This window comes from Protomyctophum parallelum (genome assembly GCF_964188405.1).
Source record: "Protomyctophum parallelum genome assembly, chromosome: 1".
NCBI classification, from domain to species: Eukaryota; Metazoa; Chordata; class Actinopteri; order Myctophiformes; family Myctophidae; genus Protomyctophum; species Protomyctophum parallelum.
Window position 1 is genome coordinate 9,522,317 of NC_139697.1, and position 23,687 is coordinate 9,546,003.

The 23,687-nt window shown below is 45.0% G+C and overlaps 1 protein-coding gene across 1 annotated transcript; it reads right to left on the bottom strand.

Annotated features, from left to right (window-relative positions):
- Positions 1–5,679: 5,679 nt before the first annotated feature.
- On the bottom strand, positions 5,680–10,484 carry mrpl24 (mitochondrial ribosomal protein L24). Its single transcript, XM_083788566.1, has 6 exons — positions 10,415–10,484; positions 9,954–10,140; positions 8,043–8,138; positions 7,140–7,243; positions 6,464–6,594; positions 5,680–6,141 (listed from the first exon to the last, which is right to left on the bottom strand). The coding sequence occupies exons 2-6, from the start codon at positions 10,134–10,136 to the stop codon at positions 6,005–6,007; spliced, it is 651 nt and encodes a 216-aa protein (XP_083644692.1). The 5' UTR covers positions 10,137–10,140; positions 10,415–10,484; the 3' UTR covers positions 5,680–6,004.
- Positions 10,485–23,687: the final 13,203 nt, after the last annotated feature.

A 23,687-nucleotide genomic window follows, 5' to 3' on the forward strand; every position in this document is an offset into this window, starting at 1 on the left:
CTAACAGCAATGACACTGGACAAAGGCACATTTAGGCTGGTGTCCCTTTCACGTTAAATAATAAATAAATAAAGTTATGTTTTAAAATGTTTTCCCCCTATTGTTTTAATGCTTTGTTCTTAATCCCTGGTGCATCTCTTAATTGAATGTCAGACAGTGAGTGATGTGAACCAGCTGCATCTCAATCAGTCTGAATACTGGTGCTCCTCTAATAATGAGGGATTACATGCAGCATTTTTCAAAAGAGACAACCACATTCATGTCCTGCAACATTCACAGGGATATTAGTCACAAACCATTCAACAACTTTGCATTATTTTCTTTGCATGGTGCAGGCTGTGGACAATCAGCAACAGCTAACGTTAATGAGTAGGCAACTACATAGCCTACTGTAACTGTTAGTGAACCCTGTTCTGTTCAGACATAACTTTGTCTGTCTTATGGCCTATAGGAGTGCCAGTTAAATGCCTAAAGAGCCTATACTGTTAATGTCCACATGTATGCACAAGATGTAGCAAACAATTATGTACCACAAAATCCTTGAGCATCACAGAGCATTGTACAGTAAAACCTAGTAGCCTACACTACAATACAGAGATACTGTACTGGTAAGTATGAGGAATTAACATCAAGTCTGGGCAGACAATTTCAACTCACAGAGACATGGGCCATGCGTGGATGAAAACTGGGATTGCGGGAGCTGTCACACATCACTATTGATTCTCTGTTGTGAACAGCACTGGGGCTTTTGTGCTGGGTAAACTCTTGGCTCTTCTACAACGTAAGTGAATGTTTCCCCTTTCCAGGGTCAAATAAGGATAACACAAGGAGGATGAAAGTCACCTTTCCCTAAGTGGTACACTCGGCAGTGTACGCGACAGTCATGTTAAATTTGGATCATGAGCATCACAGAGTAGCCTAAGCCTACAGTATACGACACACTAAATAGACTATACAGAAAAGTAACAAGTTTTACCTTTTTAATATTGCCAGACAAGTGGAGTACCGGTAACTTTTGTCTATACCGTTACTGATATCTTCTGTAGATGCCCGAAAAAGATTGTTGTGCCCTATCTGAACTGAAAGCTCACACCTGGGCTAAGAATGTCTTTATAGTCTGCACTGGATTGTCATAATAGCATCCATTTACAAAATTTAGCCGTAGGAAATAAACAGCTTGATATATTTGGAATACTAATGTCTATTATTTGACTATTATTTGACCAGAAATAATTCTGGTAACATTATTGGTAGTAATAACCCGACACCGTAAAAATACTTCTGCTGCCAAGATGCTGGGAATCCCATGCCAAGGACCATCAAATAAGCATAGCGGCCTCTGGCTAATTAATGACACTTGCGTCCGCTATAGGGAGTGAATGGAACTTTGTAGTGGTCGTCTGCCGCCTTGGCAGCCCGTATGAGGTGGCGGACACCTGAGGAATTTAACATCAAGACACTGGCTTAACTGTCTGGTGGACAGACAACTTCAACTCACCTAGACATATGGATGATGGAGTTGATGATCCAGCGGTGATGTAATGGTGCGGAAAAATCATTTCATAGACAGTCTGCCTCCATTCTCCCTCTTCGTTGCTATGGGGAAAATACTGCGACTTTGTTGGGTTTATATATTCGGTAGACAATTCACAATTTACATTTCATCATTTAGGAGATGCTCTTGTCCAACAATGTGCTTGCAGGAGTAAATTGGTTTTTTTGTGTACAAACAGAATGTCTATTGAACAAGTAAAAGATATACAGTATATCTGCATAGTAGCATTTATTAAAAAAAAAAGGAAACCAGAAGTGATAAAGGAATGAGGCGAACTAGGGTATGGTAGAGTCAAAAGCGGTGAGTTTCCAGACTGCAGTGGACGATAGGGAGTGAGTCTGCCACCCCTGTTTGGTAGCCAGGAGAGAGAAGAGTTTAGGATGCTTTGAGCATTGACCAGGGTGTTGTAGGGAAGGGAGGCACAGTCATCCTGTGTTGATCAAAGTGTGTGGGAAGAGGTATAGGGGTGGAAGTGGAACATGTCCTGAAGGTAGTGGGACGGGATGCCGTGCCCTTGAATGCCTTGTAGATCATCACCAGTGTTTTTAATTGCACTGTAACCGGAAGCCAGTGAAATTAACAAAGGTGGAAGACATGTGAAAATGTAGGGGGGTTGAAGACGAGGTGTGCGACAGCATTTTGATCCAGTTGTAGGAGTTTAGGTAAGGAGCTGGGCACTCAGGCAGACTCCTTCGTGAAGAAGGGTCTGATCCCCCGAATGTTGTACAGTGTGTAGAACGCAAAGGATCTCGTGAAATGACAGCTGCCTGTCCGGTTCTTGGCAGAGGTCTGAATCCTAGCACAATCGAAAGAGGAATTAGCAGTGGATAAGGAGAAGGCAGAGAGGAGTGAATGAAAGTGGATGAACCTTAATGAAAGTGGGAGAGGTAATCTGATTGCGTATAGCTTGCGACTACCTTGCTCTCTCCTATCACTAATTTCTGACTAGTTGCAGATGGCAATAAGGATTGTGATGAATTTATGTAGACTTACCATAAAGGCTTGTCAGTGGAAACAGGGTTGACTACATGAGCCAGCCCTCTAATGTGCAACATGGTAGTAATAGGCGAGTATTACGCTACAATAATCAATTTATGGAACTGTTAAACAAATACTTATTCACCCTTGGCTTAGGCTGTGTCTACAGTTCCTGCAACTTCAAAACTATAATTACACACCACCATTATACTGTAACTGAGCTAAAGTCAACAAGTGACTTGAGAGTAGTGTGGAGGTTGTTTTTATGTTTAATGTCCTGACAGAAATGAAGGGGAGAAATATAGGCCTATCCCCTTTTTATGTCAATGAGAAAGTAATGCTATCAAGCCATGAGAGATTCATAAATAAGTTAAAGGGGTATTTCACTTTAAACCACATCTGTCTGTATACTCTAGCTTTGTGTGTGCACACCCCAGTTTCTTAAGTTGCTTGATTCAATATTAAGATATTACCGGTATATTGGAAAATATAAGCCCTGTTTTGTTATTTTTCTGTAGGCTACCGTAGTACTTCTTTGTCCTCATCATAGCTTGTACTGCTGTGCTGGCTTCTGGCGCCTGAATCCTGTCCCCCACAGGATCAATAAAGGTATCTAACTATCCCATCTCCTAGAGTAGATGTTAAAATTACCCCAGGAGTGTTTCAAAGTGAAATACAACTCGTAACAGTGTGGGGTTTGGGCCTTATAATTGTTTTGTTATCAAACAAGTAAAACTGATCCAATATTTATATTCTACGATTACGGGGATCAGCATACTGCATCTACAACTGGGATTAATTAGCTGCCATGAATGAATGGGCATCATGAACTCATGAGCTAAACTACAGACTAGTGCCTGCTGTGTTTATGTGCGGTCTCATCTACTCTGCTTGAATCACCTTCTGTGGTATCACTTAACTGGGTTGCCAGCATCCCCCACGATTTACCATGAAACAATAATTACAAGATCGGGTTATTCTCAAAAGGTCACTTAGGTCTACCCGTCTCAAAGTAAGGCTGATGGAGGCTCAAGTAATTTTTTACTGTATTGGTGGAAGAAAAGAAAAGCGACAAATAAATGAGTAAGAAAGAATACTAAGACACTGCAATATATCTTGAGATAAATCCCCTAGTAACCAGGTGTAACTGCACAAAACCACAACCAAACTTTCCACCTCACAAACTTAATCCCATCCTGGAATCCACAATACATGCAACGGTGGGAAAGACAACCAGTGGTTGAATCACTTTTCCTCCCTTTAAAAGAAACCTCAAAAACCCAGTTTCCACTGACGGTCCCCTTTTTTTTCTCCTCATGGGATGCGTGGCAGAGGCAAACTGGGAAAGAGCTACCAGTCTGGGTAAGTAGCTCTGCACTCCCTCTTCCAGTAAGACAGCCAGCTCAGCCAAGCCATTGGTTTACCATGCTCAGCATATTATTATTACACTGACCAAACATTTTGATATGTATGGCCAGAATGAAATCATGACGCAATTTGAATAGCTGTGACACACCATTTCTTGTGTGTCACCATCTGGCATGAAAGATAGCTGCAGCCGGAGACTTGGCAAGAGGTAACATTATACTGGGTAAATCAATCAGTGGCAAACAACTGAGCAAAAAACTGGTTACAGACTTAATAGGCATTACGGGGGATTTTTAGCATGGGTGTCGTGCACTGAAAATAGCGGATCTACAAGCTCAAACACACACTGTGAAACGTAAGGTTGTATATCTGCTAACAAAGTATAGCTCAGATAGCTCTTCGTCCCTTCTATCTCACTAACATACAATTGGGGCGAGAGCTTAGCAGCCTTACAGAAAAGTATGGCATTACATCTTAGGGATGAATGATAGACACATTATCTACAGTATTTTAAGTGACTGATGCTGGCACTGAATAAGGAACACACACACACAAAATGGCAGTTAATGGCTAACATAAAGAGAGATACTTTATAAAATAAACAGTTAGGGAGTGGGAAAGAACTGATGACTAGGTGGAAAACATGAATGTGGTATGGTGGAGGTGGCCACATTGGCAAATATTCATATTATCTAGGTTGCCTCAAAATAGTAGTAAATGCATTTTCAGTAAATGTCTTCTTTCAGGTAAAATTTCAGTTTTGGGGGAATTTAATTAATGGCTCCATCTCCCACTCAATGACTATAAAGACACCACTGTGCGACTATGCAGGGCAATGCTGAAATAAAGCATTCCAGTTAAGCGATCCATCCCTCTGTGAACAAAGGTTACATTTACATGACCAGATGTTATTAAAGGCTATTAGTTCAATTGATTATTCTCTATATGTCATTACTTACAATAGGCCACTCATTCATAGAGGGGTCATGTTGGTTTCTACATTTCCACAGTATATCAAGTCAAATAAGGATACTGTGAGCACTACCGACTCGACTTGCATCAAAGCATTTCCTTCTGGAACATCTCCATTACGCAGTACTCTGTCCCATTACTAGACCTTCTCCCAGACGAATTGGAAAGAGAGACTCATATTTGACAACTACAGTGGTTGAGGGCATTATGCCTGGGCTACTGTAGACTATTCAATCTATTTTAAGATCATAAATCATTAAACTGGCAGCAATACTTAGCCAATACAAGGAATAATGTGCGTTTTGGCCCACATATCCCATCTGTTTTACAAGACCAGATGGTACACAAAGTATTGTTTCTGGCACACAATTGACCATGTTCTCTAAAACCTTAATGTCAGCTTGTCTACCAAATTTAGAGCTTTACCAACAAGTTGGCTCCAGTTATAAGCTCACCATCTCAGTTGAAAGGCGGCTTTTAAAAGGTTCAGTTAGCTGCTGCAAGTGTTGACTCAATGCCTTAAATGAAGTCCTCATTGCTCAAGGGACGCCATTCACTCGTTTGAATGGTAGGGTAACTAATGGAATTCAACTTCCTATGCTTTATGCACTTTGATCTTTTATAACTTTTTAACTTTTAACTAATATTTTAGTCAGTTAAAACACATTTTACAGACCACGGTCTTGAAACAAGTTGATAATTTTGGAATAAAATAGCATGAATGATAAATCTATAAGTCATGCTCAATCTGAAGTCTTCTAGAATCATCTGAACATGATACACACAAGTATCTTACTGACACCAAATACTTTAAAATGAATTTGTTTACTTCTGATGTTTATTTATAATGAATAAAAATGGGGAAAAAAGTTGTGATCGCATTTTAAACACTGTTAGTATGTGAGTCTCCGTCTCACATACTGTCTATGACAATACGAGAGATTTCTCCCTTGCATGTCACACCAGCATTTTAAAGAAGATGGCTTACATGATCAATCTCTTTACTCTTTTAGCAACATGTCATTCCACAGATTCTCACCATCACATTGTACCTTCAGAATCCCTTCCAGACTGATAATAGGATGGTGCATGAATAGGAGATTTGTAATAATTGTCTCTGAGGGTCTCCTCTCAATACCAGTAGGACCGCCGCTGTCTCCTTGGCTCCTGGATGTTCAGTTTCTCCATCACCTCCTCCTCTAGGGTTTTCAATGATGGTATGTATGTCTTATCAAGAGTGTCCTCTGGATTGGTATCTTTCGGACCATCTGTGGTGGCACAATCATACTGTGTAAGTGGTAAGTTTAATCACATTTGAAAAAGGTCTGTCTGTTACTTGACCTTAACATCTAGAGTAGAAAGGTATTCAAGTTTTATTATTACACAACTTTGTTGAAGCAGTGACACAAACATTGTATCTAGACTATCATACAAATGTTTCAGAATTACCTGGGACGATTCTGGAGATACCAAACATTATGCTGAATAGTATGGTTGAGCATTGAGCAATAGAAGCCCTTACTCTTATGAATACACACCTGTGACCATGAACACACACACACACACACACACACACACACACACGCTTACCCTTCCATTGTAGAGGTATGATGCCATCCCTGCGCTCAACGACCGGTTTGGGGACGATTCTTCCTGTCCTTACAGACACCCGGACCCTTTCCCCCTCTTCTGTGAACCTCCACTCCACTTCAGTGGGCTTCCTGGAGAAATAAGATCAGTGAATCATAACGAACACAAAAAAAATGGGTCAAATAATTCAGCCTGTGTAAAGAAATGTCTAATATTTATAATAAGAGCTATAACAAGTTACAATATTTCAACATGATCACAGGTTTAAAGAGACAGATGCCATTAAAAACACTGAATTTGAATGAACTGAAATTGCCCATGGGGTCTTTATGTGTATATGTTTTTAAAAGAGTTTAGCTTGTTTGACTACCTAAAACCTCAGTGCAAGATAAGGACAACTTCACTTTCCTAAGAAAACAACACTATTGTTTTTTTTAACCCAGACCAATAGTTCAGTCAACATTCTGTCACTGCATACAGACATACAAGTAAAATAAAAAGGCAGATTACGGGGTGACCCGATAGCCCAGTGGTGAAGGCACACAGCAATGCCAAGTTCAATTCTGCAATGAACCATTCTCGGCATCTCAGTCCAGTCCCGTCCCGTCGTCACTCTACACTGTACTTGGGAATAAAGGCTCAAAGATTATTTTGTTTTGCATTGGAATAAATGTACCTGTCTGAGGGGTCGACGAGGGCAATGTCACGTAGTAGAATTGGGGCCTCACTGGCAATGTAGGTCCCACGGTAATCGCCAGACTTGCCAATGAATCTGAAATGCTGAGGCAGAAAATCATAGGTCTCAGTTTCGCAAAATAATTTAATCAAAATACATTTCTCTAAATTATACTACTGGAGCCAGTTGCACCATCTCACACTAAGTTCAAACTTAGCCTAGTAATAGCTTAAATGTAAGTAATAGCTTAAATTTAAGCTATAACTATAGGCTAAGTTTGAACTTAGTGTGAGGTGGTACAACTGATTCCTGGAGCCTGAGGTCTAAACAGCCTGTGTCATCAGACTGGTGAGTCTCCCGGTCATGCTATCTGGCGCTCTCTGGTGGAGCACAGGAGTAATCATATGCTGCAGTAGTTCTGTCATAGCAACAGTCACTGCAGTATGGTGCAAAACTAAAAGGTTGTCATCTGTGAATCAAGACGTTATTTAACTATGATGGCAATTGGTGGTGATGATGATTATAGTGCTGCTGCCATTCATTCACTTTGTAAGTCTGTAGCCTACTAAATAGCTACATTTTATAATTAATTTGTTTCCTACTGACGTGCAACACTTTATTGCAGTGCTAATGGCAGGAGAACAGCAAACTCCAAATTTATAACATGTAAAGATGATTGACAATGTGCATTGTGATTTATTAAAGACCAGACACAAGGAGATGAAACTGAAACGCCACTTAAAAGAACACGATGACATTGGGCAAACTTTAGCAGGTGATGTTAAATTGACTAAAAAACACATTGTCCTCATCTTATTCAGGGGTAAGTTATGTTGTATACACAGTGCAGGTTACTTGTACTGGATAGTAGGTATCTCAACTAATAGGGTTGTGTTTTCTTACTGTATTCAGTCCATCCAGGATAACCCAGTTTCTGTGTCTGAAGACTTGGGTCACCTTTCCCTGTTTTCCTTTGTCTTTCCCTGCTAGAATCTCAACCTGTGGGAAAAGGGACACACTATTCACTTTTACACATTACACAGTTTTAAATGCATTGTTCAGATTTACAGATATCGCGCGCACATGCGCACAGACACAGACACAGACACACACACACACACACACACACACATTGTGCTTCTTAGTTGTGGTGCTACAGTACTATATAGCACCTTTAAAGATTAGTGCTATAGAGCACCAGAAATGGATCCCCTATGATTACGAGCCAAAGAACCGCTTTTGGTGCTATATAGCACCGTTTGTCTATCCACTAGAAAGATCTTGTTGTGTGACACCATACAATAATTGTGGCTCTAGATTTTGAATTGTGTGTAATAGTTATAACATTAAAGACATAAATTAAAGACAACATTAAATGACATCATTACAGTAACTCTGAGTGTACAAAACTACAAATAGCTCCAAAATGTTTATGCAGTACTCAAACTCTTAACTATTCAGACTTCAGAGTCATAATCAATCATACCCACACACGTTATTTTATTTGTAAGTCAGACACCATAAAACAACACCATAAAACAACAGTACTGCAGATGCAGTACTGGAACTGGGAAGTACTGTATTTCCATACACACATGTCACTCACACACGCACACACACACACACAGACAGCTGCCATGTGTGAATTCATGGCAGGAAGTTAAACCAGTGGTTTTCAACCCTTTTCATATCAATGTCCATTATTTATTCTGTATTGCAGCCACGCTTTGAGCCATGGACAACCATTTGGACAACCATTTGATGAGATTTTGTCCACAATTCCATGCTGTACTGATGTGGTACCATAGGATAAACAGGCAAACGATCAAAATAATGCAGTTGTTTTACTTACGGTCTCAAGAGTTAAAGCCTAAAGGTCTATAAGGGTCCATTAGGTTACCAAGTACCAACTCTCCATCATTTAGTTGGGGATCACCTGGTACCCCCTCAAGGCCCCGGACCACCACAGCACCTCAAAGGCCCTTAAAACAATGCTCCAGACCTCCCAAAACAAACAGGTCTCCTACTTGGCCTCACCCCCCGAACCCCCGCCCACTTTGACAGGCTGGAATGGCTTATGGTCGACGACAGAGTACAGCATCTTGCAATGGGTCTGGTCCACAAGATTCGATACACCACCACCAACATACCCATGTACCTGTCTAAATACTTCCTTAATGTTAACGATGTCCACAACCACAACACCAGAGGGAGTGCAACAAACCATGTACAACCCAGATTCGGCACAAACAAGGGACTAAATTATTTTCGCTCCTATGCCACCAAAATGTGGAACGCCCTACCAACAGTCATTAAGACATGTGAATCCCTTGACTCCTTCAAAACCGCTCTCAAAGGGCACCTACGGACGGCTGCAATTCGAAACTGGCCCCCAAAATCTGAATCCCCCCACCCCCTTTTCCCCTCACTGTATATGTTTCTTTTCCCTTTTTACCTCCAGGATGAATTCCTGTTCTGTTCTTTGACTATATAGAAGTGTCTATTTGTACGTCTCTAAATGTTTTGATGATGAATTGAACATGGTGGACCCTCTTGTAAACAAGTGTAATGCTTAATTGGGTCGTCCACTCACAGTTAACAGTCTTTGTATTGAGTTTGTGCTTGAAATGTACTGTAATTCTGCAAACTGTTAATAAATATTTCAATCAATCAAACTGTTTGAGAACCAGAGTTAAACGCACGTTATCCCATTCCCTCCTAGCCTCGTTTGGAACCTCACTAGCCTCTGAGCAATCGTGGAGACTGGAGAGTGATGTTGCCCAAACGGGGCTAAGTAATCCCCTCCTTGCTCACCGTGTCACCTCTGAGAACAGTCCAGTCCCAAGCCGCTATGGGCTCCACAAACACCTTATTTCTCTTCTTCCCTGGAGGATTGCGTCTCTTTGCAGCGGCGGTCCAGGGCCTGCTGGTGCCATATCGATAGTCTTTGGGGATAACAGCTTTGGCTGCCATAGATAAGAATGCTGTCAGCCTCATTCTCCTGGAGGGTTAATAGAAATCCACAATAGCATTTAGGTTAAACCAGAGTAACCTGGCAAGGTTGAAGATTGCTGCCCGATTTATGTACCACTGCCAGCATTCTGAACGTTGTAATTAATGTCTATGCTAGAATCTACCAGCTCCACAGCGCGAATATGTCGCTTTTCCGTTAAGACAAATATAACCGTAGTTATATACTAAGCATATAACGCCGCAGATCACAAGTTAATCAACTGTATTTATATTCTATTCTATTTACTGTATTTATATCTTACCTCCTCTTGATGTCAAAGTCACGCAACAGCGGCAACACGCACACAATGCGTCACAGCAGCCAAACGTCACTCGGCTCAGCATACATCGCCACCTACAGTTTGGGAAGACGTACCACACCAGTGAGGGCAGCGTCTAGTGAGCTAATCTAGTGAGCTAATTTAAGACTTCCGGTGGACGATCTCTTCAAAATAAGAGTACCCTCTAGAGTATTGAAAAAAAATTTAATTTGCACATTAAAACTACAAATTAAGCATTTAAATGATGCTATATGATGCTATAAGAAACACATTATGTTTCTGTGTAAGAATAAGTAATTACATCCTTATAATAATAATAATAAAGTTATCTAAATGGATAAATGCTATTCACTGGAGTGCATGGACTTTATAAAGTGGACACTGGACAAAAGACGGCTCCGCAAGGCAACTATCTGGACATACCCACGCGTTCGGGGAGATGTCCTATACCACACCCCACTCTCCGCTAAGCGGGAGAGGTGTAAAATTCACAGCAGCAGACCTTCTACTGGGGTCAAGGCTGACAAAAAGTACCGTTTCCGGACCCAGAATGGACACTGGACAAAAGACGGATCCGCGAGGCAACTATCTGGACATACCCACGCGTTCGGGGAGATGTCCTGTACCACACCCCACTCTCCGCTAAGCGGGAGAGGTGTAAAATTCACAGCAGCAGACCTTCTACTGGGGTCAATGCTGACAAAAAGTACCGTTTCCGGACCCAGAATGGACACTGGACAAAGAGGCCTCCGCGAGGCAACTATCTGGACATACCCACACGTTCGGGGAGATGTCCTCTACCACACCACCCTCTCCGCTAAGCGGGAGAGGTGTAAAATTCACAGCAGCAGACCTTCTACTGGGGTCAAGGCTGACAAAAAGTACCGTTTCCGGACCCAGAATGGACACTGGACAAAAGACGGCTCTGCGAGGCAACTATCTGGACATACCCACGCATTCGGGGAGATGTCCTGTACCACACCCCACTCTCCGCTAAGCGGGAGAGGTGTAAAATTCACAGCAGCAGACCTTCTACTGTGGTCAACGCTGAAAAAAGTACCGTTTCCGGACCCAGAATGGACACTGGACAAAGAGGCCTCCGCGAGGCAACTATCTGGACATACCCACGCGTTCGGGGAGATGTCCTATACCACACCCCACTCTCCGCTAAGCGGGAGAGGTGTAAAATTCACAGCAGCAGACCTTCTACTGGGGTCAAGGCTGACAAAAAGTACCGTTTCCGGACCCAGAATGGACACTGGACAAAAGACGGCTCCGCGAGGCAACTATCTGGACATACCCACGCGTTCGGGGAGATGTCCTGTACCACACCCCACTCTCCGCTAAGCGGGAGAGGTGTAAAATTCACAGCAGCAGACCTTCTACTGTGGTCAATGCTGAAAAAAGTACCGTTTCCGGACCCAGAATGGACACTGGACAAAGAGGCCTCCGCGAGGCAACTATCTGGACATACCCACACGTTCGGGGAGATGTCCTCTACCACACCACACTCTCCGCTAAGCGGGAGAGGTGTAAAATTCACAGCAGCAGACCTTCTACTGGGGTCAATGCTGACAAAAAGTACCGTTTCCGGACCCAGAATGGACACTGGACAAAGAGGCCTCCGCGAGGCAACTATCTGGACATACCCACACGTTCGGGGAGATGTCCTCTACCACACCACACTCTCCGCTAAGCGGGAGAGGTGTAAAATTCACAGCAGCAGACCTTCTACTGGGGTCAATGCTGACAAAAAGTACCGTTTCCGGACCCAGAATGGACACTGGACAAAAGACGGCTCCGCGAGGCAACTATCTGGACATACCCACACGTTCGGGGAGATGTCCTCTACCACACCACACTCTCCGCTAAGCGGGAGAGGTGTAAAATTCACAGCAGCAGACCTTCTACTGGGGTCAAGGCTGACAAAAAGTACCGTTTCCGGACCCAGAATGGACACTGGACAAAAGACGGCTCCGCGAGGCAACTATCTGGACATACCCACGCGTTCGGGGAGATGTCCTCTACCACACCCCACTCTCCGCTAAGCGGGAGAGGTGTAAAATTCACAGCAGCAGACCTTCTACTGTGGTCAACGCTGAAAAAAGTACCGTTTCCGGACCCAGAATGGACACTGGACAAAGAGGCCTCCGCGAGGCAACTATCTGGACATACCCACGCGTTCGGGGAGATGTCCTCTACCACACCCCACTCTCCGCTAAGCGAGAGAGGTGTAAAATTCACAGCAGCAGACCTTCTACTGGGGTCAACGCTCAAAAAAGTGCTGTGCCTTGGGGCATTGACATGAAATCACTTTCTCTACGCAAGCTAAGTCAGGTCAAGGAGTTACCTCTAGCTTTGGAATGGGTGTCACTTGTGTGCGTTGATTGGATCTGTCTGTGCATTTATGCATTTGTTTGTCCTGACGAAACTTGATTATTTCTCGACTGTTTATTTTCTCGTATGACACGACATAGAAACTACTTGTGACTACTGTCTTTGTGTGCTGTCGAGCGGATGTTCTTTGCATCAGCTCAAAGGTATAGCCTGCTGTGTCATTCGATTCATTTGTCCAGATATGCCATTTATGATCTTTAAGGATGTACAATGACGCATATGGTGGCCTGTCGAAAAATACACACATACTGGTCAAAGCATACTCATTTTGGTGGTACAGACAGGATAAATTGAACGTTTTTGGAATTTTTGTGCCAGCTCTTAACAGGAGAAGTAAGGTCTGTGGGCTGTTAATTACTTCATATGTTGATAAGCTCTTTTCCTGCTGACATGTTTCACATTGTTCAGATTGAGCAGGTAATATTTGTGCAATAGTGTCTAAGATGCCTTTTTGTGACACGTCAAGTGGCTGCACTATGAATTGTGACATGTTCTTTGTAGATGGTAAGGCCTTGTCACCACATTGAGTACAACTATACAGACTAAGACTTTTCAGGCAAAGCAGGTCATCTCCAAGGAAAGGAGACCGAAGTGTGTATTCTACAAAGCTGTTTAATATGGTGCATACTTCTGTCCTAGAACATTTCTGAGACACTAATGACACTGATGTGTTGGCTAGATTGAATTTCTCAAGTTTCCGTCTAAATGTTGAGTCCTGCGCTGCTGCTTCTTCAAGCCGTGTGTGACATTTTTTGATAGCAGATGTAGAATTGGTAATGGTATAGCTTCACACATATTGTCATTTAGACTTTCATTGCATAAAACCACATCATCATCATCTTCTTCCAAATTGTCCTCCGTTATTGTTCTGTTAATTGCTTTCAACTGTCCAGGCACAGAATGTACAGATGTCTGTATGTTTTGCTTGAACAACTGTGTGGACACCACACATACTCAACCAAACTACTAGTTTGTGTATAAAATCTAATGGGTCATTGTGCATTCCTAAGGCCAAGTAAGATGCTATTCACTAGTTGTTGAGTGACACCAGATTGTTTTGCAATCAAATGTGTGACCTGGATTTTGAAAAAACGCTTGAATGAGAGCTGCTAAATTCCCCGGCATAGATGACAACTGAACCATCGAAGTAGGTGTCAATGGTTTCAATTTATCTTGATTTTTTACAATTTACTACTTGTAGATGCAGTATACCCACGCGTTCGGGGAGATGTCCTGTACCACACCCCACTCTCCGCTAAGCGGGAGAGGTGTAAAATTCACAGCAGCAGACCTTCTACTGAGGTCAACGCTCAAAAAAGTGCTGTGCCTTGGGGCATTGACAATTATTTAATTAACGAATTAAATAACCTTATTTTCTTCTGAAGGCAACCGGATGTCTTAAATTAGCTAGCTCTCAGACAGGAAGTTCTAAATTAGCTCATAAGACGGAGCCAAATATCTCTGAGAGTGGAGCCTGCCTGGCAAATGACATGGGGGGTCCTTTTTGTGGGCTTGGCCGAAAGTGGGCGTGGCCATGGCCGCCAGAAGTCTGTCAGATTTTGACAGCTTCAAATTAGTGTTAAACATAATATAACCCAATTGACTCCAGTCCTCTCTGTTTAATATATCTATAATGAAACTATATAAACTATGCATATACCATGAAGTGCTATGACTACTAGCTCTGGTCCATAGCTCTAATGCGTTTCATTTAGAGCTATGTTACTCTAAACTTCCCCGCTCGCATGAATGCAGACCAGCCTCTACTCTTTGGCGTAAATAAAAATAACGTTTTTGCTACACATAAAAACAAAGGCGAGTTGTGTCATTAGAAAGCCTACTTTGGTAATTGGTTCTAGTTCTAGTGAACAGAAATAATAAATAAATAGACTTGGTAACCTAACTGTAGGGAGTGCAAACACATTAAAGAACCTGGGGGTTATCATCTATGAAAAGGCAACACAACGAGCAGAAAATAAAAATGAACCATGTAAATACAACAAATTGAGCAGAGCACTGCAGGGAGTTGAACCCCATTCCGGTAAACCAGAAGTACCACAACCAGTGCCTTGGTTTTTGTTTTGTTTTACGAGGTCCATTCGTTGAAATGTAAATTTTGCAACGGTAAAGTAATTTCACAATTGACATTGTAGGCAATAATTAATAACGGTATGGCACCAGGCCAAAGCCATGGGGATAGAGTATGTTTAGCACTCTGAGTGAGTGTGTGTGTGTGTGTGTGTGTGTGTGTGTGTGTGTGTGTGTGTCCGTCAGTTTGTTAACAGCTAATCTCCAGCACCATTAACCCGGTCGATGCCAAATTTTGCACACACACTCCCTGGATGCCAACGATGAACCTCTGTCCCACATTTTCCAGAACGGCCTGTATAGCACCACACATTTTTGTATGCCCTCCGAGACTATGGACTATAGCCTTTCGCTTTTCTGCGATTTTACCTTTTTTCAAATCGTAAACAATGATGAAGAATCGCGCACTATAGCATGCCACTTAATGACCTTGGGGTCATCAAGGTCATTGATATTGATCAATGACCTTGAGCAGTATAAATGACCGTGACAAGTACAAATGACCTTGACCAGTATAAATGACCGTGACCAGTATATGACTGACCAGTATAAATTACCTTCATGAGACTAGTAAATGACCTTGACCAGTATAAATGACCTTCATAAGACTAGTAAATGATCTTCACCAGTATAAATTACCTTGACCAGTATGCGGTCCGTGACCATGGACTATAGCCTTTCGCTTTTCCTTGATTTTCACCTTTTTTTTAAATCCTCAACAATGATGAAGAATTGTTGAGGATAGCGCGCCGCTCAATGACCTGAGACCATGGACCAATAAACCATGTAAATATAACACATTGAGCAGGGCACTGCAGGGAGTTGAACCCCGTTCCGGTAAACCAGAAGTCCAACACCAGTGCCTTAGTTTTTGTGTTGTTGTTCATTTACAGGTCCAGGTGTGCATACGCATGTGCGCCTGTGCGTGTGTAGGTGCATTTGTGCATGTGTGTGCACGCTTCAATGACCACTGTTGGACCCCATGGGGATCAAGGACCTCAGGGAGCCACCCATAATTCACAACGGTCACAGCGAACTCTGTTGCATCACAACTGGTGGCCAACAGTCGTAACCAACACCGCCACCGACCCACAGGAGAATACCATCGCACAGTGGTATCAGACCAACCACAATCAGCCAGTCCTCAAACCAAACCCTTCGACCTAGAAGAACTCGAAACTGCAATGGGAAAGTTGAAACCCGGAAAAGCAGCAGGGATTGATGACATACTGGCAGAAATTATACAGCACCTGGAACCTAACGCAAAGACCTGGCTCGTAGGGATGCTGAATACATGCATGGCACAGAAAACCATCCCTTCTGTCTGGAGAACGGCCAAAGTGGTTGCAATCCCTAAACCTGGCAAAGACCCATCATCCCCAAAGAGCTACCGACCCATTTCCCTCCTCTGCATCACCTACAAGAGAGGCTGCTACTCCAACGCCTCATGCCACTCATAGACACCAAGCTGACTAAAGACCAAGCTGGTTTCCGTCCCGGCCGCTCCTGTGCTGGACAGAGCTCAAACTCACCCAACACATTGAGGATGGGTTTGAGGGAAAACAAATAACTGGAGCAGCAACTGGAGGGCGAAGCAAGCACGCAGGCAGCTTGTGCCTGCCTGCGTGCGTGCGTGCCTGCCTGCCTTCCTCATGTGGAAGCTGCGTAGTTGAGTTTGGGTGTGTCTTTCTTTTTCTGTCTTTCTTTCTTAGGACGAAGATCAAGGTAGACGCCGTTGGAAGGCTCAACACAAGCCGATGCCCCTAGAGATCCATCCCAAAGCTTCCCTCAGGGAGCCCAGCAAGCCAGCTAGCCAGCAAGCCCGCCCAGTCAGCCAACGCAGCCAGCCAGCTCCGCCAGTCAGCCAGTGTAGAAAGTCAGGCTGCCAAGCCAGCGCACATCAGCCCTTGCAGTCAACCATTGTAGCCATACCAGCCTTGCTCAGTCAGCTCAGCCAGGCCTCTCTCGAGGCCTGGCTCTCTGTCTGCCTGGTCCGGTCTGCCCCGCCCTGCCTTGCAGCAACAGAACCAGCCTTGCTGGCAAGCCAGCCAGCTCAGAATACGAGCTCAGCAAGCCAGCGCAGCTGGCAAGCACGCAGTTAGTCTAAACCAGTTTCAGACCGGCAGGCCAGGGCAGACAGACAGGAAGACCGAGGCGCCTAGGCAGGCAGACAGGCCAGGAAGGCAACAAAGTGCAGGCAGGGGGACTATCCGGCCTAAGGCTGCGCTGCAAGGGTTGGAGCCTGGCCAGCTCCTGCTGGTCTTGGCTGAGTGGCTGTGGCTGCACAGTAAGGCTGCGGTAACCTAGTCTGGGCTTGCTGCTGCACTGGCTTGCTCAGCTCGCATTCTGAGCTGGCTGGCTTGCCAGAAAGGCTGGTTCTGTTGCTGCAAGGCAGGGCAGGGCAGACCGGGCCAGGCAGACAGAGAGCCAGGCCTCGAGAGAGGCCTGGCTGAGCTGACTGAGCAAGGCTGGTATGGCTGCAATGGCTGACTGCAACGGCTGATATGCTCTGGCTTGGCAGCCTGACTTTCTACACTGGCTGACTGGCGGAGCTGACTGGCTGCGTTGGCTGACTGGGCAGGCTTGCTGGCTAGCTGGCTTGCTGGGCTCCCTGAGGGAAGCTTTGGGATGGATCTCTAGGGGCATCGGCTTGTGTTGAGCCTTCCAACGGCGTCTACCTTTATCTCCGTCCTAAGAAAGAAAGACAGAAAAAGAAAGACACACACAAACCCAACTATGCAGCTTCCACCTGAGGAACCGAGACGCGAAAAAAGAACTGAGCGTCACTTGGGATGGTCACAAACTCTCCAAACATACCCACCCCATGTATCTTGGAGTTACACTGGACAGGACACTCTTCTTCAAAAAACACCTGGAGAACACAAAAGCCACGGTCAACACCCACAATAACATCCTGTGAAAACTAGTGAACTCCAAGTGGGGTGCAGACCCACAAACAATCCGTGCAACTGCCATGGCCCTGTCTTTCTCTACAGCAGAGTATGCCTGCTCAAGCTGGAGCCGATCACGTCACACCAAATTGGTCGACACAGCCCTAAATGACACCTGTCGCATCATCACGGGATGCGTCAAGACAACACCTGTCCCTGTCCCAGCACCTGTTTACATTCGAGGGTCGCCGGTCCTCTCGAACGGAACAGTTTAACGTCATGCCCAGGACGAAAAGATATAGAGAACACCAAAATGACAAATAACAGCAGGAAGGCATGAGCCACAATCCACCGTCTTGGCAAAGACCACACCACCCATAATTCACAACGGTCACAGCAAACTCTGTTGCATCACAACTGGTGTAGGTATTGGATGGAGCCCGCACATCACAGGTATAAAAAAAAGTTAAAAAACGTTCTGTATTGAAATACTGACAACGTTTCGATCTATTTGATCTTCATCAGGTCATGTGTACACAAAACATACACTTTTATACTAAGGGAGTGCCCCCATCAACCAATCAAAACACCACATTTTGGTGCCCCTCCCATCACTGCAGGTGTGACACGTCAACCCTGAGTGAGTAGGTGGGGACCCAGACATATTGATGTAAATATAGTCTGTTCAGAAATGTTAGTGCCTCTCATAGAGCTTGTAGGTGATGCAGGAGGGAAATGGGTCGGTAGCTCTTCGGGGATAATGGGTCTTTGCCAGGTTTAGGGATTGCAACCACTTCGGCCTTTTTCCAAACAGAAGGGATGGTTTTCTGTGCTATGCATGTGTTCAGCATCCCCACAAGCCAGGTCCTTGCGTTAGGTCCCAGGTGCTGTATCATTTCTGCCAGTATGCCATCAATCCCTGCTGCTTTTCCGGGTTTCAACTTTCCCATTGCAGTTTCATGTTCTTCTAAGTCGAAGGGTTTGGTTTGAGGGCTGGCTGATTGTGGTTGGTCTGATACCACTGTGCGATGGTATTCTATGTGAGTCGGTGGCGGTGTTGGTTACAACTGTTGGCCACCAGTTGTGACCAAGACCGCCACCGACCCACAGGAGAATACCATCGCACAGTGGTATCAGACCAACCACAATCAGCCAGCCCTCAAACCAAACCCTTCGACCTAGAAGAACTTGAAACTGCAATTTGAAAGTTGAAACCCGGAAAAGCAGCAGGGATTGATGACCTACTGGCAGAAATGTTACAGCACCTGGGACCCAACGCAAAGACCTGGCTTGTGGGGATGCTGAACACATGCATAGCACAGAAAACCATCCCTTCTGTCTGGGAAAAGGCCAAAGTGGTTGCAATCCTTAAACCAGGCAAAGACCCATTATCCACAAAGAGCTACCGACCCATTTCCCTCTGCATCACCTACAAGGCTATATGAGAAGCTGCTACTCCAACGCCTCGTTGCCACTCATAGACACCAAGCTGACTAAAGACCAAGCTGGTTTCCGTCCTGGCCGCTCCTGTGCTGGACAGAGCTCAACCTCACCCAACACATTGAGGATGGGTTTGAGGGAAAACAAATAACTGGAGCAACAGATCTCTCTGCTGCCTACGACACTGTCCAACACCGCACAATGGTCAGGAAAAGCCTCCTCAACAACAGGCGCTTCTATGTCCAGTTAAATGACCAGAGGCGTAAATGGAAAGCCCAAAAGAACGGCCTACCACAAGGTAGCCTGCTCGCCCCCTCCTTTTCAATATCTACACAAACGTCCAGCCACTACCCAAAGTAGTAGTACTGGAATGAAATGATAGAGAACACCTCACACACACATAGTTTCCTTTCGTGGCTGTTTACATTCGAGGGTCGCCGGTCCTCTCGAACGGAACAGTTTAACGTCATGCCCAGGACGAAAAGATATAGAGAACACCAACATGACAAAAAACAGCAGGAAGGCATTATAAATTACCTTCATGAGACTAGTAAATGACCTTGACCAGTATAAATGACCTTCATAAGACTAGTAAATGATCTTCACCAGTATAAATGACCTTGACCAGTATGCGGTCCGTGACCATGGACTATAGCCTTTTGCTTTTCCTTGATTTTCACCTTTTTTTAAAATCCTCAACAATGATGAAGAATCGCGCACTATAGCGCGCCGCTCAATGACCTCTGAGACCATGGACCAATGAATGAAATACAACACATTGAGCAGGGCACTGCAGGGAGTTGAACCCCGTTCCGGTAAACCAGAAGTCCGACACCAGTGCCTTAGTTTTTGTGTTGTTGTTCATTTAAAGGTCCAGGTGTGCATACGCATGTGCGCCTGTGCGTGTGTAGGTGCATGTGTGACCACAATGACCACTGTTGGACCCAATGGCGATCAAGGACCTCAGGGAGCCACCCATAATTCACAACGGTCACAGCGAACTCTGTTGCATCACAACTGGTGGCCAACAGTCGTAACCAACACCGTCGCCGACCCACAGGAGAATACCATCGCACAGTGGTATCAGACCAACCACAATCAGCCAGCCCTCAAACCAAACCCTTCGACCTAGAAGAACTCGAAACTGCAATGGGAAAGTTGAAACCCGGAAAAGCAGCAGGGATTGATGACATACTGGCAGAAATTATACAGCACCTGGAACCTAACGCAAAGACCTGGCTCGTGGGGATGCTGAATACATGCATGGCACAGAAAACCATCCCTTCTGTCTGGAGAAAGGCCAAAGTGGTTGCAATCCCCAAACCTGGCAAAGACCCATCATCCTCAAATAGCTACCGACCCATTTCCCTCCTCTGCATCACCTACAAGAGAGGCTGCTACTCCTGTTTACATTCGAGGGTCGCCGGTCCTCTCGAACGGAACAGTTTAACGTCATGCCCAGGACGAAAAGATATAGAGAACACCAACATGACAAATAACAGCAGGAAGGCATGAGCCACAATCCACCGTCTTGGCAAAGACCACACCACCCATAATTCACAACGGTCACAGCAAACTCTGTTGCATCACAACTGGTGTAGGTATTGGATGGAGCCCGCACATCACAGGTATAAAAAAAACGTTCTGTATTGAAATACTGACAACGTTTCGATCTATTTGATCTTCATCAGGTCATGTGTACACAAAACATACACTTTTATACTAAGGGAGTGCCCCCATCAACCAATCAAAACACCACATTTTGGTGCCCCTCCAATCACTGCAGGTGTGACACGTCAACCCTGAGTGAGTAGGTGGGGACCCAGACATATTGATGTAAATATAGTCTGTTCAGAAATGTTAGTGCCTCTCATAGAGCTTGTAGGTGATGCAGGAGGGAAATGGGTCGGTAGCTCTTCGGGGATAATGGGTCTTTGCCAGGTTTAGGGATTGCAACCACTTCGGCCTTTTTCCAAACAGAAGGGATGGTTTTCTGTGCTATGCATGTGTTCAGCATCCCCACAAGCCAGGTCCTTGCTTTAGGTCCCAGGTGCTGTATCATTTCTGCCAGTATGCCATCAATCCCTGCTGCTTTTCCGGGTTTCAACTTTCCCATTGCAGTTTCACGTTCTTCTAAGTCGAAGGGTTTGGTTTGAGGGCTGGCTGATTGTGGTTGGTCTGAAACCACTGTGCGATGGTATTCTATGTGAGTCGGTGGCGGTGTTGGTTACAACTGTTGGCCACCAGTTGTGACCAAGACCGCCACCGACCCACAGGAGAATACCATCGCACAGTGGTATCAGACCAACCACAATCAGCCAGCCCTCAAACCAAACCCTTCGACCTAGAAGAACTTGAAACTGCAATGGGAAAGTTGAAACCCGGAAAAGCAGCAGGGATTGATGACCTACTGGCAGAAATGTTACAGCACCTGGGACCCAACGCAAAGACCTGGCTTGTGGGGATGCTGAGCACATGCATAGCACAGAAAACCATCCCTTCTGTCTGGGAAAAGGCCAAAGTGGTTGCAATCCTTAAACCTGGCAAAGACCCATTATCCACAAAGAGCTACCGACCCATTTCCCTCTGCATCACCTACAAGGCTATATGAGAAGCTGCTACTCCAACGCCTCGTTGCCACTCATAGATACCAAGCTGACTAAAGACCAAGCTGGTTTCCGTCCCAGCCGCTCCTGTGCTGGACAGAGCTCAACCTCACCCAACACATTGAGGATGGGTTTGAGGGGAAACAAATAACTGGAGCAGCATTCAGAGATCTCTCTGCTGCCTACGACACTGTCCAACACCGCACAATGGTTAGGAAAAGCCTCCTCAACAACAGGAGCTTCTATGTCCAGTTAAATGACCAGAGGAGTAAATGGAAAGCCCAAAAGAACGGCCTCCCACAAGGTAGCCTGCTCGCCCCTCCTTTTCAATATCTACACAAACGTCCAGCCACTACCCAAAGTAGTGGACCCACAGGAGAATACCATCGCACAGTGGTATCAGACCAACCACAATCAGCCAGCCCTCAAACCAAACCCTTCGACCTAGAAGAACTCGAAACTGCAATGGGAAAGTTGAAACCCGGAAAAGCAGCAGGGATTGATGACATACTGGCAGAAATTATACAGCACCTGGAACCTAACGCAAAGACCTGGCTCGTGGGGATGCTGAATACATGCATGGCACAGAAAACCATCCCTTCTGTCTGGAGAAAGGCCAAAGTGGTTGCAATCCCCAAACCTGGCAAAGACCCATCATCCTCAAAGAGCTACCGACCCATTTCCCTCCTCTGCATCACCTACAAGAGAGGCTGCTACTCCTGTTTACATTCGAGGGTCGCCGGTCCTCTCGAACGGAACAGTTTAACGTCATGCCCAGGACGAAAAGATATAGAGAACACCAACATGACAAATAACAGCAGGAAGGCATGAGCCACAATCCACCGTCTTGGCAAAGACCACACCACCCATAATTCACAACGGTCACAGCAAACTCTGTTGCATCACAACTGGTGTAGGTATTGGATGGAGCCCGCACATCACAGGTATAAAAAAAACGTTCTGTATTGAAATACTGACAACGTTTCGATCTATTTGATCTTCATCAGGTCATGTGTACACAAAACATACACTTTTATACTAAGGGAGTGCCCCCATCAACCAATCAAAACACCACATTTTGGTGCCCCTCCCATCACTGCAGGTGTGACACGTCAACCCTGAGTGAGTAGGTGGGGACCCAGACATATTGATGTAAATATAGTCTGTTCAGAAATGTTAGTGCCTCTCATAGAGCTTGTAGGTGATGCAGGAGGGAAATGGGTCGGTAGCTCTTCGGGGATAATGGGTCTTTGCCAGGTTTAGGGATTGCAACCACTTCGGCCTTTTTCCAAACAGAAGGGATGGTTTTCTGTGCTATGCATGTGTTCAGCATCCCCACAAGCCAGGTCCTTGCTTTAGGTCCCAGGTGCTGTATCATTTCTGCCAGTATGCCATCAATCCCTGCTGCTTTTCCGGGTTTCAACTTTCCCATTGCAGTTTCACGTTCTTCTAAGTCGAAGGGTTTGGTTTGAGGGCTGGCTGATTGTGGTTGGTCTGAAACCACTGTGCGATGGTATTCTATGTGAGTCGGTGGCGGTGTTGGTTACAACTGTTGGCCACCAGTTGTGACCAAGACCGCCACCGACCCACAGGAGAATACCATCGCACAGTGGTATCAGACCAACCACAATCAGCCAGCCCTCAAACCAAACCCTTCGACCTAGAAGAACTTGAAACTGCAATGGGAAAGTTGAAACCCGGAAAAGCAGCAGGGATTGATGACCTACTGGCAGAAATGTTACAGCACCTGGGACTCAACGCAAAGACCTGGCTTGTGGGGATGCTGAACACATGCATAGCACAGAAAACCATCCCTTCTGTCTGGGAAAAGGC